This window comes from Ischnura elegans, chromosome 8 (genome assembly GCF_921293095.1).
Source record: "Ischnura elegans chromosome 8, ioIscEleg1.1, whole genome shotgun sequence".
NCBI lineage: Eukaryota > Metazoa > Arthropoda > Insecta > Odonata > Coenagrionidae > Ischnura > Ischnura elegans.
The window spans coordinates 23,318,798-23,334,190 of NC_060253.1; the positions used below are offsets into that span (position 1 = coordinate 23,318,798).

Genomic DNA, 15,393 nt, shown 5'->3' on the forward strand with positions numbered 1-15,393 from the left:
GAATCTCATAAAATTTACTTGGTGCAATGATGCATACCAGTTTTTCCCACTCTATAGTCTGTATTACACATCTTTCTAGAAATTTATGAAAATTTATGGGATTATTCCCAGAAAGTACGATTAACACAAAACTGTATAATTCGAAGTACATTTCAATAAATCCCTTCAATTTTGAAATATCAAGGCGATACAAATGGAAAAATTTTTCCCTTAGAAATGAACCTGCAATATGCTAATAAGCACCTAATATTAAATGCTATAGAGTCCATCTTTAATGTGACCTCAGGCCTTGTTTTCAAACATCTGATTCCAATGGCTGCGCAAAGAATGTGGGGGTCCCCCGCAAAAATTTTTGTGGGGCCCCTAAATTCGGTATGTGTGTATAAATGGATATGAATTAAAGCCTCCCATTCCTTCCCTACTCCCGATGCTATATAAAAAACGCCATCACTTTGATCTTATCGCGATTTATTTTTACGAAAATGAAAAAGACGGGCAAAATTTAGTCCTACAACCCGGGTGTTCACATTCAAAACATCAGGGGCTCTTATCGCCAGTGGTGCAGCAAGGGGGTTTAAGGTGATAAACCCCCCCCCCCCCCCCCCACAGCTCAAGAGAAATTTTTAACATTAATCCATTTATCTTAATTGGATTGATTTCGTTAAAAGAGAAGTGAAAGGAATAATAAAATATCCCTCAGAAAGCCGTAAAACTCACCATTTTGAACGATTTATCTTAAAATTCCGCAATTAATTAATCTTGCACATACCGCTTATCTTGGTGGGTATACTTACACCCACACATCCTGGTATTAGTTGCACCTAAACCTCCCCCAGCCTTAATTCCTAGCTGCGCCCCTGCTCATCACCACCACTGTCCAATTCGAAGTTGTTACAAGCTGTACAGACTATCAGAAGCAGGAATGCCACTATGACCTCTCATACCTTACTATTCAGCACCTTTCAGTTTATCACGAATATTGAAACCGACAGTGTGCTTTCGGGCACTTATTCATTCCATATCCCAAGGTCCTGAGATCGTCAGCAAAGTAAGAATCGCCCTTGATTTCAGGAGGGGCACATCCCCACTAACCTCCTGAGTCGCCTCAACTGCGGTGGCACAGAGACATCCGACGTAGAGTCCTTGATGAGGTTGGTGGACAAGTTGAGCACGACCAGGACGCAGCACAGCAGCAAAGGTCCCATGATGGCACCCTCAACGCCCAGGCAGAATATCCCACCAGCGATGGACAGGCCAGTGAGGTAAGGGTGACCAGCACTGCAAACACAAAAGAAGGACATAGCTAACAGTGTCCGGCGATGTCTTGTGGAAATGTTTGATCTCCATGAGAATAAACTAAAATGGTAAACTTCCACACAATTTTATTTATTTAAGTACCGACACGGTTTCGACATGTAGTGTCATTATCAAGTACCTTACGTGTCGAAACTGGGTCGGTACTTAACCCTTTTACTGGCAGCCCATTTCAGGTGGGATGTACGAAGACTGCCAAGGCTATTTTCCGGAATTAGCAACATTTCAGATTTTAAAAATTTTCAATTTATTCAATGTGTCTACATTTTTTTCCCAATTTTTGTGAAATGGACCTAATGACCATGGATAGATTATGGGGGTATACATAAATTACAGCCGTTGAAAAGGCAACAATCACGAAAAAAAAAAGTGAAATAATTCTGGCTGATAAATCGGCAGTTTTCGCTGAACCAGCAAGGGCCGATGTATCGGCCCGGTGGCAGTAAAAGGGTTAAATAAATAAAATTGTGAGGAAGTTTACCATTTTACAGTGCAACCTCGATATAACGACACCCCACGGTGCACTAATAAACACTCGCTATAGCGAATTGTCGCTTTACCGGAGGTGGAGCAAATAATAGCCAATATACCTGTTGCGAACAGATATACAGGAACAAGAGTGGTGCGGCGACAGATAAACATCTATCCGATAAACGGAAGCATAAATCCAGACAAAAGGCGATGTTTTTTTGCATCACTAAATTTCCTTACTCAAATAACGACTAACTATTCAAACAATTTATAAGCGCCGCACTGAATAAAAATCATGCAAAGCATTGTTTCGTCAATCATTATATTTATCGAACGACAGTTTACCACATAAATTTGAGACTGAGCACTCCATTAACTTCATTTCTAACAGATCGCTAGCAATTACAGAGGTTAAGGAGTCTTCATGAAAGTCTTCCGGCGGTGAAACCCTCGCTATGGCGAGAGCCAACACCGAAAGGGTCTCGTAAAAACGAATTTTTTAACACGCTTATTATAGGGTCAATTGACGGTGCATCGGCTATCTCTCGTAATAGCGGGGGTGTCGCTATAGCCCGTACTCGCTTTAACGAGGTTCCACTGTAGTTTATTCTCATGGAGACAAAAGAAGGACTTGCAACTGGATACTTGTACAGGACAACACAAGAGCCCAAAGTCAGAAGGAGGCTTGCACTAACACATCCAGCACACACTATCACATTATCTACAGGCAAGTTCATAGAAAAAATAGCAATAGTTTAATATCAATAATCATCATCATCACTGGTCAACAATCCTAGGTTTGGTTTGACGCAGCTCTCCACTCAGTTCTCCTATCAGCTTATCTTTTCACACCTACGTATTTCTTCTCTTTCACATCCTTCTTCAATTGTTCCATATATTTTGTTCGAGGTCTTCCTTTTCCGTTCTTGCCTTCCACTTGTCCTTCGACGATTGTCTTCATCAGGCCATCATGTCTCAAGATGTGGCCTATAAGGTTATTCCGTCTTCTTGTTAAGGTTTTCATTAGGCTTCTCTTCTCTCCCAATCTTCTTAAGACTTCCTCGTTACTAACTCGGTCGATCCATTTGATTTTTTTAAAATTAATTAATTTCATTTAAAAAAAATTAATTATCCATAGAGATGACTTAGATTAGACCTAGTGTGAGACTCTAGAACTCTTACGCCAACGGTGGCATTTATGCATAAAATTACAACCTAGTAAAGTAATATTGATTCCCTTACATTTCTGTGAAAATTTCATGATGTCATGCCACAAAATATCAAGAAATTTCTAAACTTTACCTCTAGAATTCATAAAAAGTAATCATAGTGGAATGCAATCCATCTTTCACTGCCAAAGCTGCTTTCTATTCATATCATATTTACTTCTACTCCCCATTTCTTAGCTGTTTTCTGACCTTCTTTAGAAAGATCACATTTAACTGGTCAAAAATTTTTAATGCTGCACGTAACATGTTTATATGACTTAAAATCATATTTTTTTATTCATAGAAAGCTGTTCCAATAACTACAGACTCTAAAACATTTAAAAAATGACACATCCTTATTTGGTGCATTAATTTTTTTCCCCCTTTAAACTTTGAACAGCGATTACCTATAATGTAGAGAGCTATGTAATTATGAAGCATTGTTTACGTTTGGAGCTTAGCTATACAGCATACTTAGCATACTCCCAATTATCCTGGCAAATGATGGGGAGAGGCAGCACAAATAATCGGAAAACACAAATAATCCAAACTTTCACTTGAATATCATTTAATTCTCATGATTCATAAAAATCAAACGATTGAATATTACTTATGCACATCGTCTGTTCTTTTATATTGCTTTCCGGAATCATTAAGAGCTTTCTTTTCCAGACCACAATCTTTTTAGCAGCAAAAACGTGATTGTACTCCCATTCCTACCCCTTCGTGTGATATCTGGTTTCCAAAAACCATGCATCCGCTTCCGTGGCTGCAAGATCACGGATTCAGAAAAGTGGTTTGCACAATTGCTTCAAAACCACTGTGTGACGTCGGAAACTACACTGTCAGGCACCACGCCGCGAAGTCGTGTCTCGCACAAGTTATCCAGATTGTAACTGCTGCGGGATGCAGATATGTGATCACTGAGCGCGATCGTGCACCGGGATGCTAGGAAAACAAGAACACGGAACTCCCATGAAGGCAACGGGCATGCAATCACGCCATCGCGCAGCAGCGGCTATAGGAAACCAGGACTTATAGAAAATTGTCTACGCAGACGAGTGCCCAACTATGACTCATGTTATCTCTACTTCCACTTCCCTCACTGCCTTCACTTCTACTACATATTCCCTTTCTCTCCTGTTTGACATTGAATAGTCACGGCGTAAACATGACTGAGTGCGACGAAATCTCCGGTTCCCTTGGGCCACATTCAACCGCATGCGAGGCCACTGCAATAATTGCAAATTTGCAATATGAAATATGCAATTAACGATCGCTAATAACAGTTTTCCTAATTTACAATTGGTTAAACATTGAAGAATCTTTAAAAATTAATCAAGAGTTTTTTTCCCCACCACTGATCGTCGTCAGCACTGCTAGAGCAGACGTCCTAGTAGACTTAAAACAGTCCTTGTCAGCAAGTAAATAAAATAATTACATTTTACAAAAGGGAATTCTAGTAGAAATAATAAGTCCGGTGTAGCCTAGCATTAAAATGCAAATATCCTGGTGCTTTAGCGTCATTTCTTTTTTTTTTATTAAAGATTGCGGAAAACGTCGAAAAAGTGTGAAACTCACGCACGGATAATCCGCAACACGCGTTATAACCGACCCCAAACTAAACTACTCCGACCACATTCAGACTGTAAAAAAGAAAGCCATGTCTCTGTTAGGCCTTCTTTACCGCTTCACGGAAATTAAGGATCCCATTGCACTCCACTCCTATTTCTCAACGATTGTCCTTCCCATAGTTTTGTATTGCTCTCCAATTTGGTCCATGTCAGCCCCGACTAACCTAAAATCCCTCGATTGCATCCCCCACTTCTTTGCCAAAATAGTTAGGCATAGAATCCCTCACTTACGCAATATGTCCTCTGATGCTGTATTGTCTTATCTTTCCTTGTCTAATCTTCAGAATCTCAGACTTAAAACGGACTTCAACTTTCTACACAGTATATTGAACTCGACTTTAGACTGCCCTGAACTCCTCTCTCAGTTGAATTTTAGAATACCGACTCGTTCCACCCGCTCGCTCTCCCTACTCCACCTTCCTATTCCCAGAATCTCCCTGACCAAGCGCTCACCTTTATATCGCCTCTCCTCCCTTCTAAATTCGCTCCCTCCTTCCGTAGATCCTTTTTACCTGTCACGCAAAAAATTCACCGCACAAGCTTTGACCCATATGTCTGCTAATTGAATGTTATACTTCCCTACTGGTTAATTCTTTGTTTGTTTTTATATTGTTATTGTATTGTGTCTAATTTATGTATGTCATTGTTAAAAGTTTCACTGTAAATTGGCGTCACGGCTGTATGTGAAATTTACTTAAATAAATAAAATAAAATAAAATAAACACGGATAAACGGCAGCTGGATAATCGGGATCTGCTGTAATACTACATGAAAAGGCTCATCAAATATAGAGATTCAATAGACCTACACTTTACAGTATAATCATAAATTAATAAGCTCACTAGTGCACTAACATGCCCATTGTGGGATTTGCGGACGTAAGAACAATGCACCAGGCATTTTTAATGATGCCTTGAAACAAATCTTAATTCCATAACAGATAAGGATTATGTCGAATCAAAAGAAATTACATGTGACTTAAATAGATCATACCTCTTCATCTCCTTATAGATGGCGGTGTCAACCACAGAACACGGCAAGAGCATTGCAAGAAAAATGAGGATCGCTTGGATGCCCTTGCCCTGCGCCAACCAAAGGTCGATGACCGCAGGAATGCTGGCCCAGTAGACACCGAGGAATGGAACAACAGCAAGCACTGCTGCCAACACTGTGGTGATGAAAATTAGGAGCAGTTGAAAGAAATGTTCATTATGTATCTAAGCTGAAAAGTGCCCAAGTCAACTGAATCAACTTGGTCGTTGTACCAGCTAGAAGATTATTCAAATTACTACAATTTCCCGGTTCACAATTAAAACACATAAGATATCCTAGAAATTAATTCCAAATGTTTTTTCCCCCTAATTATGTGAAAACTGAGCCAAATATTTATAAGAGGTATAAAAACATGGAAAATACATACCTGTGGGAATATATACAATTTGCATGTTGAATAAATTGTGGATGAACCATGTCCAGAGGCCATAAAATGCAGCCATTTTGAATGAGGCCTCAAAAACGCCATTTATGGCCGACTCAAAAGCATTCCCAATCCTATAACATGGAAGAGTAATTTATGTGAGACAAGTGAATTTACACACCAAAGAAAAAGCATGCCTGTAAATTTATTACTAGTCCAGTTATTTAAGGTACGAATGGTACAAATAAAATTATGAAGGGAAAAACTATCTTTTTACAATTAAAATACAATAAAACCTCTATGTAGTGAACCCCTTTACATCATGAACCTCCATACTTCATACCACCCCTAACGGTCCCGTCAGATTTATATTTAAATTTATCGGCAAAATTCTTTGTAATGAACCTCTTTATCTCATAAAACATCCACTTATCATACCAAGGAGACACCCCCGAGACAGCCTAACTACCTCCAAAAATTGTACCGAGACAACTAGAGACCATTAGTGCAGCCGAAATTACATACATGGAATGACATTTTTAGCAATAAATGTTTCACGCTAATTTTTCTTTTTTTACGCCTTTAATATGCTGTAATTTTCACAATAATCATTAGTTAAGGCCATTTTTGTTCCATATGAGAGCATATCTCACAGTAAATAAGAAAAAAGGTATCCAACTATCCCAATCATTTTTAGTGACTGTTAAGAGAGGTCACATCATTTTCTCTTGAATCATGGTAAAAATCATGCGATAGCGCTCCCTTTGTGTTATAATTAAATACTAATGCATGCATGTTTATTTATATGCATAAATATAATGGTTTAAAAGACAGTAGTGCCTTTCATTCCCAAAGGATGTGAAAAAATGGTGCCTATCACTAAAACCTCTCTATAGTGAACCTCCATACATCAAATTGCCCAAATTTTGGTGCCTTCCATTTCGATGTAACGATGGAGGGTCCTACAATTAGCGAAACCAAGCATAAGCAATTAATGCGCCAGCGATTTTAGTGCATTTTCCTATGAGGAAGAAAAATCCATCCATCAATTCACTACATACTTGGCAGTTGACTATGGACTCGAGAGGAGTGCTAATGGCAAAATTACTAATGATGTTTAGCTAGAAAACAACCCATTTTCCAACCACAGAAACTTTGAGCCTACCGCTCCGATTGACCGCGAGTATGCCCTGTTGCCACTGGATGCTCTGGAAAATTCATTACACACTTCAAATGTTTTGACTGCCTTTGCCTTTATCCAGAGCAACTGGGCAAACTAGAGGCCAATCAGACCCCTTGGCACAAAGTTTCTGTAGTTTAAAATGGTGCCTTTTCGACCAAAACACCATTAATAATTTTGTATCCTGCTAGCATAAGCTATCCAGGGTTAAAATTTCATGACACAATTTTTCTCTACCCTGTAGATTCAATTCCACCACCAGCTGAGTGAAAGATGGAGGGTTTGAGAGGTGCTTTGCTGGGCTCTTCAAGGCATGAGATAGAAGCATTCATTATTTTATATTTTACATTCTATGAATACTATTATTTTCACTCATAAATTAATGATTTTATGAAAATATGCAACATACTTCGGTCCATTGGTCGGGCTAATGGTCGAAATTAACTCCACGGGTTTGTACTGCTTGCCACTGGAGTTGAGTAAGTAGAACAGGGCAGTGAGGAAAACAATCTAGAAGATACAAATGCAAGATTTACTTTGAGTAGGCAATACTGAGAATAAAAAACTAAAACTAACCACCTTTGTACAAGAAAAACTGTATTATTTTCAGGCACATCATCTAATTACATGAGATACTTCCAAGAGCATTCAATAACAAGTTAACATGGAAAAATAATTAAATCCAAAAATATAGTGGAACAGCCAAGGCAAATATACATTACTGACTTAAATAAATCACAAAAAGTATACCACTGTGCACAAATTCGTACTAAGTACACTGTTTTTTTTAAGTACATATGTATCTTTACAAGAAAAACCAAGTCTTAAATCTTTAAGAATATTATCAAGATCACAAGTCTTCAAAAAAAACCTTAATTCATTATTGAAGCAAAATTGAATCCTAATAGCATTATGTAGGAAGTTAAAGAGCACTATTTCGATAAGTCTATGCAACATCAGCCATGGAGTTAATAACCACTTAGACTAGCTACAAAAAACTCTATCAGAACCATATTTACTCGTGAAGTACCCATGAAAGTCTACTACTACACAGCCAAAGAGAACAATGTATCCACATGAAATATACAAGCAATATGAGCAAATAAGCTCCAATCACAGCTTATAGAGAAAATTTTGTATGTTTTCACCATGATTGGTCAAAGATATGAAAACCATAGCAATAAATTCCCAGCAAAAAATAAAAGCATTTTACTTGACAGGGATTCAACCAGTAAATCAGAAATCTACATAGAGAATTGGGTTTGAATTCGGCTTAAGATGAATATTTATTTGCAGCAAATGGAGTTTATGCTGATGGGAATGGAGCGACAGTGGCACCACCAGATCTCATTCAAACTTCACAGTTTGATAGAACATAAAATATTTACAGATACTATGTACTAATTTTTTCTCATGTGTCCAATATGCCTTAGTTTTGAAAATATTATTGATAGACAGTACAAGTAAAAATTCTACAATTATGCAACCCATGATACAACAATACAGCATTATAGGTGATTCAAAAGGTGTTCTCAAATGGCTGTAAAATTTGACACCACTCGTCAGAGGAATAAACATAAAACACTCCACCAGAATGGCCTCCTGTGGCAGTTTATGGGAATTATTTCCACCCCAATACGGCATTATATGTAATGGAAATATGTATGTATAATCTAGAGATGGGTCGAATAGCAGATTTCTCGAACTCGAATATCGAACTCGACCATTAAATCATTGATCGAACATTCGAATACCTCAAATTTCGAAGACCTCGAATACTAGAATTGCGCAAAGCATATTAAACATACGTTTCTTCTTCTATTTATCTTGATGAACGTATAAAGATAAAGGTATACAGTAGAACCTCAATCTATCCTTTTTCAAGGGGATGGACAAAAAAAACGATGAATGCGGGAATGTTTGACTCGGTTGCCTATGCAGCAGGAAACTCAGGATTTTGGTGAGTAATTGTGATTTCCTTTTAAGGATTCAAACAGGAATTTAGCTGATTAATGAATTATTTAAATTTTATGGAAACAATTTGGGCATATAGTTGATTCAACTAACATCTCTCTCCTATATCCTAAGGGGGACACAACACTACGCGAAAAAATTATTTCATGCCGTCTCGGCATTTACATTGCTACGATGGATTTCTGTCCAATGTATACATTCTTATCTACCAAACTCCATTTCAGCGGCACGCCCATCTGATACTCGGCTTCATCCAACTTCTTATTTTCAACAGGTAGCTCACTTTACCGCCACTCCTACTGTCAAGTGCTAGCGGACAATCAGAGGCGTTTTGCAAACTACACGTGCTTCTCCACCGGATTTTCTTCTTCTTCAATTATTTTCAGTTCATCTTTGGAAGTTCTCACGAGATAAGAAGATGAATTCGAATTGTTAGCAGGGAGAAACCAAATATCTTGAGAAAATATCCCTTCGTCTGTGACTGTGACAATAGAGATTTATACCGTAACTCATAAATTGTAACTTGAAATATGTTTTCGGAAAAAAATACCACATTAACTTCCGAGAAGCTCAGCTGCGAGAACATCGAATTTCGCCAGAATGCTAAGTCTCCGTCGTATTTCTTTGTCTTTCCGAGATTTATTTTCTTGCATAAAATGCTTAAATAAAGTCAGAAATACGTCGTGTTTGGTCTTATTATTTTTTAAATTACGTGCATATTACTAATATTTCAATCCAATAAAGGTGTAATATCAATTGCCGAAAGTAATTGTTAGACACCTTTTGGGCTAATAGATGACTCATGCAGCAGTTGACCTCCAGAAATGGGGAACTTCGAAGCAGGTAGGCAGAAAAAGGTCAGTGGGGGAGAAAGAGGGAAAGGTGAAGCAGGATTCTATTATTCTCCAGTAACTTGATATTTTCTTTTGAATCTATTGAATCTTCTTAATACAAAGCCTGCGTGAGCTGAGGCCTTTTGTATGATTCGGAGAGGAGGAAGGCGTTGGAGGAGGGGCCGAGGGCTGATGGATGGAGGGGGTAGCGGATTTTGGGAATTGTGCTACGTAGTTACTATCCCACGGCACTGAGGTTCTCCTGGTGGGGGAAACCGGGGATTTTTGGATTTTTGCACCCGATCATTTTCAGTTCCCCACGTCTAACTCTTTTCACCGCTCTAATCCGCGAATTTGATGTAGTTCGTCAACTTGCCTAAAACGGCACAGCATGCACTAAGCAACTAGAGTTCTCTACATTTTTCCGAGTCAACTACCAACGACGTGCGTGCGACAGTGTATGACGTGAAATTCAAAGTATTCGAGGTGTTCGAGATCGTACCTTCAGCATAATTATTTGAAGTCTTGAATATCGAATACTTTCTAGTATTCGAGTATTCGCAGATACTATTCGCACATCTCTTGTATAATCCCTTTTACATTTGAAGAGACTCTTCTTTTGTAGCTATTTGTCAAGGAAGAGAGTGCAAGGAGCTATACTGCCACTGCATACATTGCAGTTTTTCTGTAACACGGGTAACATGATTTACGACTTGTATTTGTACTTGATCTATTATGCTTATAGATAGTATCTCGAAAACTAAGGCCAATTGGACACTAAAACAAAATCAAATTATCTTTCACGATTTCACTTTCTATCACTTCAAAAATTTTTAACACTACCTGGTGGTGACACTACCTTGTCAGAGATTTTCGGAAATTCATATTATTTTTTCCTACACATGTGACTGCTAAATGGGTTCATTGAAAAAAATTATAGGTAAATGATGTGGCCTTTAGATTATACATAACTTTTAATTCCCTCTAAATTTGCATGACTAAATCTTACACACTGTTTCAACCAACAGGTTAATAGAATTGGTGAGGGTGGAGTTTACCACGAACTATGCATGTGAACCACAGATGAATGCATTTCATTTATTCAGGAGACTGGGTCAGCTTCTTTATCTTTGCCACAAGGAGTTTGCATTGTAGGACATAAAATTTTCATACAAATTCGAATCAAGACTACAGATGAAATAAGGATCAGACAATTAAACTGAACTCTGTTGGATTAATGGATATAAGAATTGATCAAATCTATGTTTAAGACACTGAACTCAACAAAATAGAAAGAGGAAGTTTTGGATGCTTTCCTGGTTTGCAAAAAGGCTTCTTGGGATTTAAACTGGGTGACAGTCTCAATGATTTCTGACATTTCAGAGGGTCACCTGCTCTCAATCATCAAGGCTGGTGATATCGCACATTTTCCACAGTCGCTAACCGGAGTGGATTACTGTTGGCATCAAAATGATGTGTCGCTGTACTTTGCAAATTTATATCTGGACTGCAGAGCATGCCATAATAAAGAATAATACGTCATTTTAAAGGAAATTTTTTCTCAATTCTGATTTATTATTTTGTTTTATTAAAAATTCAAAAATATAGACACACAAGTGCAATAAATGACTCGGCCCACCATAAAACTAGCCGTTTTGTCAACTTCATGAACTTTGTAACTCAACCTAGGGAAAACTACTATGTCTACAACTACATCTTCCACAATACGTTGCAAACATTTACGTAGATTAATAAAATGGCTTTTGCACATTTTTAGAACGCATATTTTGTTGCAAAAAAACTAAAATGTTTAAGCACTATCTTGTCCTACAGTTATCCTGAAAGAAAAAAAAATTGATGGAAACACTTCATAATTTATCTGCAATTTTTCTATGATCCAAAAATGCATGATTTTTATGGATTATAGATTAAATATGGGCATTAAAAAAGTATGCCGTAGTGAACGAATGCCGCATTGCCACGTCTTGCACACGAAACTATGCTTCCCGGTAACCAGCACTGGCCTGGCACAGCCCCGTTTGGCAACATGACATTAATAGAAGTTATTGACATTCACAAATATCAATATTTTTATAGATTATGGATCATAGAAAAATTTCCCAAAAATGTATACATATTATATTATATTTTTTATAAATATGCATCAGTTTGAGAGCTGTGATCTACACAGAGTACCTCTTTCAAGCATCCCCATGATCCACCCTCTTCCCCATTCAAGTCAATTTTTCCAAGCTAAAAAGTTTAAATATGTCTCAAGGCTGAGAAACTATGCAATTATTCTCAATTTTTTCAACATAAAAATGTCATGGGCAAATCAAAAATAAATATGGTACTTAACCTTAAAACATAAAACATCAGGTAAAGGAGAGAAAGAGATGATCATGCAACATATTCAACTGGGTATGGATGACTTTGGAATAAGTCACCTGAAAGGTGCACTGCTGAAAATAAATCTTTATGTAATCTTATATGAGTGAAAGTATTTGTTTACTTTTTTCTATAAAATTCATTTGAAAATTTTTGAACCACAGTTCTCCAGAAAATCTTAGATGTGCAGTTAAATTTTTTAAACCTGAGCATTTTTTGAGAGATTTATTTATTTATTTATTTGAGAGAGTGGTAAAATTTTCAAAATAATTCATTTACCAACTTGCATATGAAAAGAATTCATGAATTATTTTGAAGATTTCACCCTGAACGTAACCAAATTACTCTAAATATTTCATAATAAATCTCTCAAAAAATGCTCAGATTTAAAAAATTTAACTGCACATCCAAGATTTTTTGGAGAACTGTGGTAGAAGATCTTTGTCACTCATGGACACCCTCTCATCAAGAACTATCATTACAGGAGTGCAATATCACAAGTGGAATTATTTTTTATGAGACATATGTATTTCATTTAAAAAATGTGACACGACAGCATCAAACATCTTGGAACTCGATGACTACGCATGAATTAGGAGTCAACCAATCAACTGTTGAGTAGAGTCTGAGCAAGGAAAGGGACTCAAGTGAGGTCGCATAATACCAATGTGGCAATCGAGTCATGTTTGAGTCATCATCAAGACTAGAGGAACATTCAGGAATACAACTCCTCAACCAAGCAACCACAGGGGTTGAGCCCCAGGGATTTTCCCCCTCATGTTGAGCAGTGCTCTTTGCGTGCATGTAGACCGCTTGGCTGCAGTTGGTGTGGCTGATGTCACTGACTTTTTAACTTCGTCTCTGTTCAGAAAAATAGTGAGGACTGTCGACATCGTGAGCTTAAACTTATTTAAGTATACCAGGACTCGCCACGGTGATAACTTTTTACGGAGTCACCCGCAATGAACAAATAGGGTGGTTTCCTGTTATTTTTTCATTGGCTAAATTGAAAGATTATTACCCCTGGAATGCGCATTTCACCCTCTAAGATTTTCGAATGACGATATCTATTTTTCGGGATTAAACAAAAAGTGAAAAATTTCAAGCGTGCGAAAACGCGACGGCTAAGTAGGAATGATGGGAAAAGTCCGTGTGACGTATTTCTGGTTCCAGCTGCCGGCGTGTGAGGTGACCTTGGGGCAAGGCTTGAGCGCTGATACGACGCAGGCATCTAGCAGGTAGCTGAGTATCCCGCTAGCAGGTAGCGCTTGACTTAAATAAGGATTATTATTCCCCTATCAAACGAAGGAAACTTTCCGACCTTAGCCAGTTTCAATAAGTGATTATTAAGACATGTTTCCCTGAGCTCTGTGTTTCATGCATGCATTGGTAATCTCAGAAGATGTAAAACTCCTATCCTCTCGTGTAGAAACTAGGTCCCTATGACTTCACGTGGAGCGGAATCGCATGGGTGCCAATCTGGCCCTTTTCAAATGAGGTTAAAATTGACCGTTGCCATTCGCCTAAACTGGGATTTCTAAAACCAAATAATTTGTATATTATGAATACACTAATGGTGGGTAAGGAATCGCAATCAATGCATTTCGTTTTCTTTGATGAAGGAAACTACCCTATTGTGCGAAATGCGAATGATTTCTCGATTTCTGGATTTTTCGCACAGCTTAAACTTACATGCAATACCCCTTTTACGCACTCTTGTTTTCGAAGCAATAGATCACTTTCAATGTCTCTTCAAGGTTTATGCTTTTTCTTGATAACTTCTTTATTTTTCTATCCACATTCCTATTTTTTGCCATTTTTCAATTGGTTTTAACTCCGTATGGCTCCATTAAAATCACCATCTACTGCTGAACAACTGCTGACTGTATTCCTGAGATGCAGAGGGCGTACGACTGCTGGAAGAGAAAGAAGCCAATGTGTTTGAGAATCTCTCTCAGACCATTTTACGTGTTGATGCTATTCATACCCAACTTGGCCACCTTGTTTCTCCCTTCTCCCTTGTGAATACCTATGACCTTGAAGGCTTTAAGATGGATCCTTTATGTGGAAGTCAATTCGGCAAAAAATAAATCTCAAATCATATTGTTAAAAAAAAAAACTCGTTTCCCCTAGCTCCAAACTCAATTAATGATCTAAATTAACTATGTAATATCATTCAGAAAAGGATACAAGATAAATTACTTCCATAGGTCAGCTACTCAGACCGCATGACGAGTGATGCTTTTAGCCATAGTGCGGCAATGGATTTCGACGAACATATAAACAAAGAATAAGATTTGAGACAAGAAATACTATTACAGGCGGTCCTCGACTTTCGTACACTCGACTTTCGTACAATTCGCACTTTCGTACATTCAAAATTGACACCTTTTACCCGACTTTCGTACGCTAAATTCGGACTTTCGGACGCTGGTCCGTAATTTTTTTAAAATTCCCGCCATGTTTATTGCGCATCCCAACATTCAATTGTTTCAAATTGCAGTATCGGCAGTATATGCGAACAATATGAACGTATATAATGAAGGAAATTGTTGGTAATTGACTCTGATTTAGGTGATTTATTTGGGAGAGAGACTGCCTGCTATAGGCTCCTTTATCAAGAGAAGAGGAAAGCCTTCATTGAAGATATTTTTCAAAAGAAGTTGACTAGACATCATCGAATAGCTTTCAATAAAACTAGTAAGACCTTCTTTTTAATTGTGTTTTTTCGTTTGAGTGCTGTTTAATTCATGTAAACCTTCAGCAACGATATTGCACGAAATATCACCCGAATTCCGTTTGTATTTTGTCTTTTTTGAATAACATGCGGAATATACGCGATTACGAATGTCACCTGCCAAATGTCGAATTTTGGTGTAAAAATTAGACGGTATCCAGAGTGCGGGTTCAACGAATACATTTTTTTTATGCTACTTGATATGTCCTTTTATTTATAGTGGACGTAATAAGTGGA

General features: G+C 37.8%; 1 protein-coding gene across 3 annotated transcripts in view; it reads right to left on the reverse strand.

The window, feature by feature from the left end:
- The window catches only part of LOC124164071 (transmembrane protein 245), a 74,371-nt gene that overhangs the window by 13,422 nt on the left and 45,556 nt on the right, over nt 1-15,393 (reverse strand). For all 3 annotated transcript variants that reach the window (XM_046541241.1, XM_046541242.1, XM_046541240.1), the window contains 4 exons: nt 7,634-7,734; nt 6,048-6,178; nt 5,621-5,795; nt 1,093-1,278 (listed from right to left, as the gene is read on the reverse strand). In XM_046541241.1, the coding sequence (XP_046397197.1) occupies nt 1,093-1,278; nt 5,621-5,795; nt 6,048-6,178; nt 7,634-7,734 (593 nt within the window). The remainder of the gene's footprint in view (nt 1-1,092; nt 1,279-5,620; nt 5,796-6,047; nt 6,179-7,633; nt 7,735-15,393) is intronic.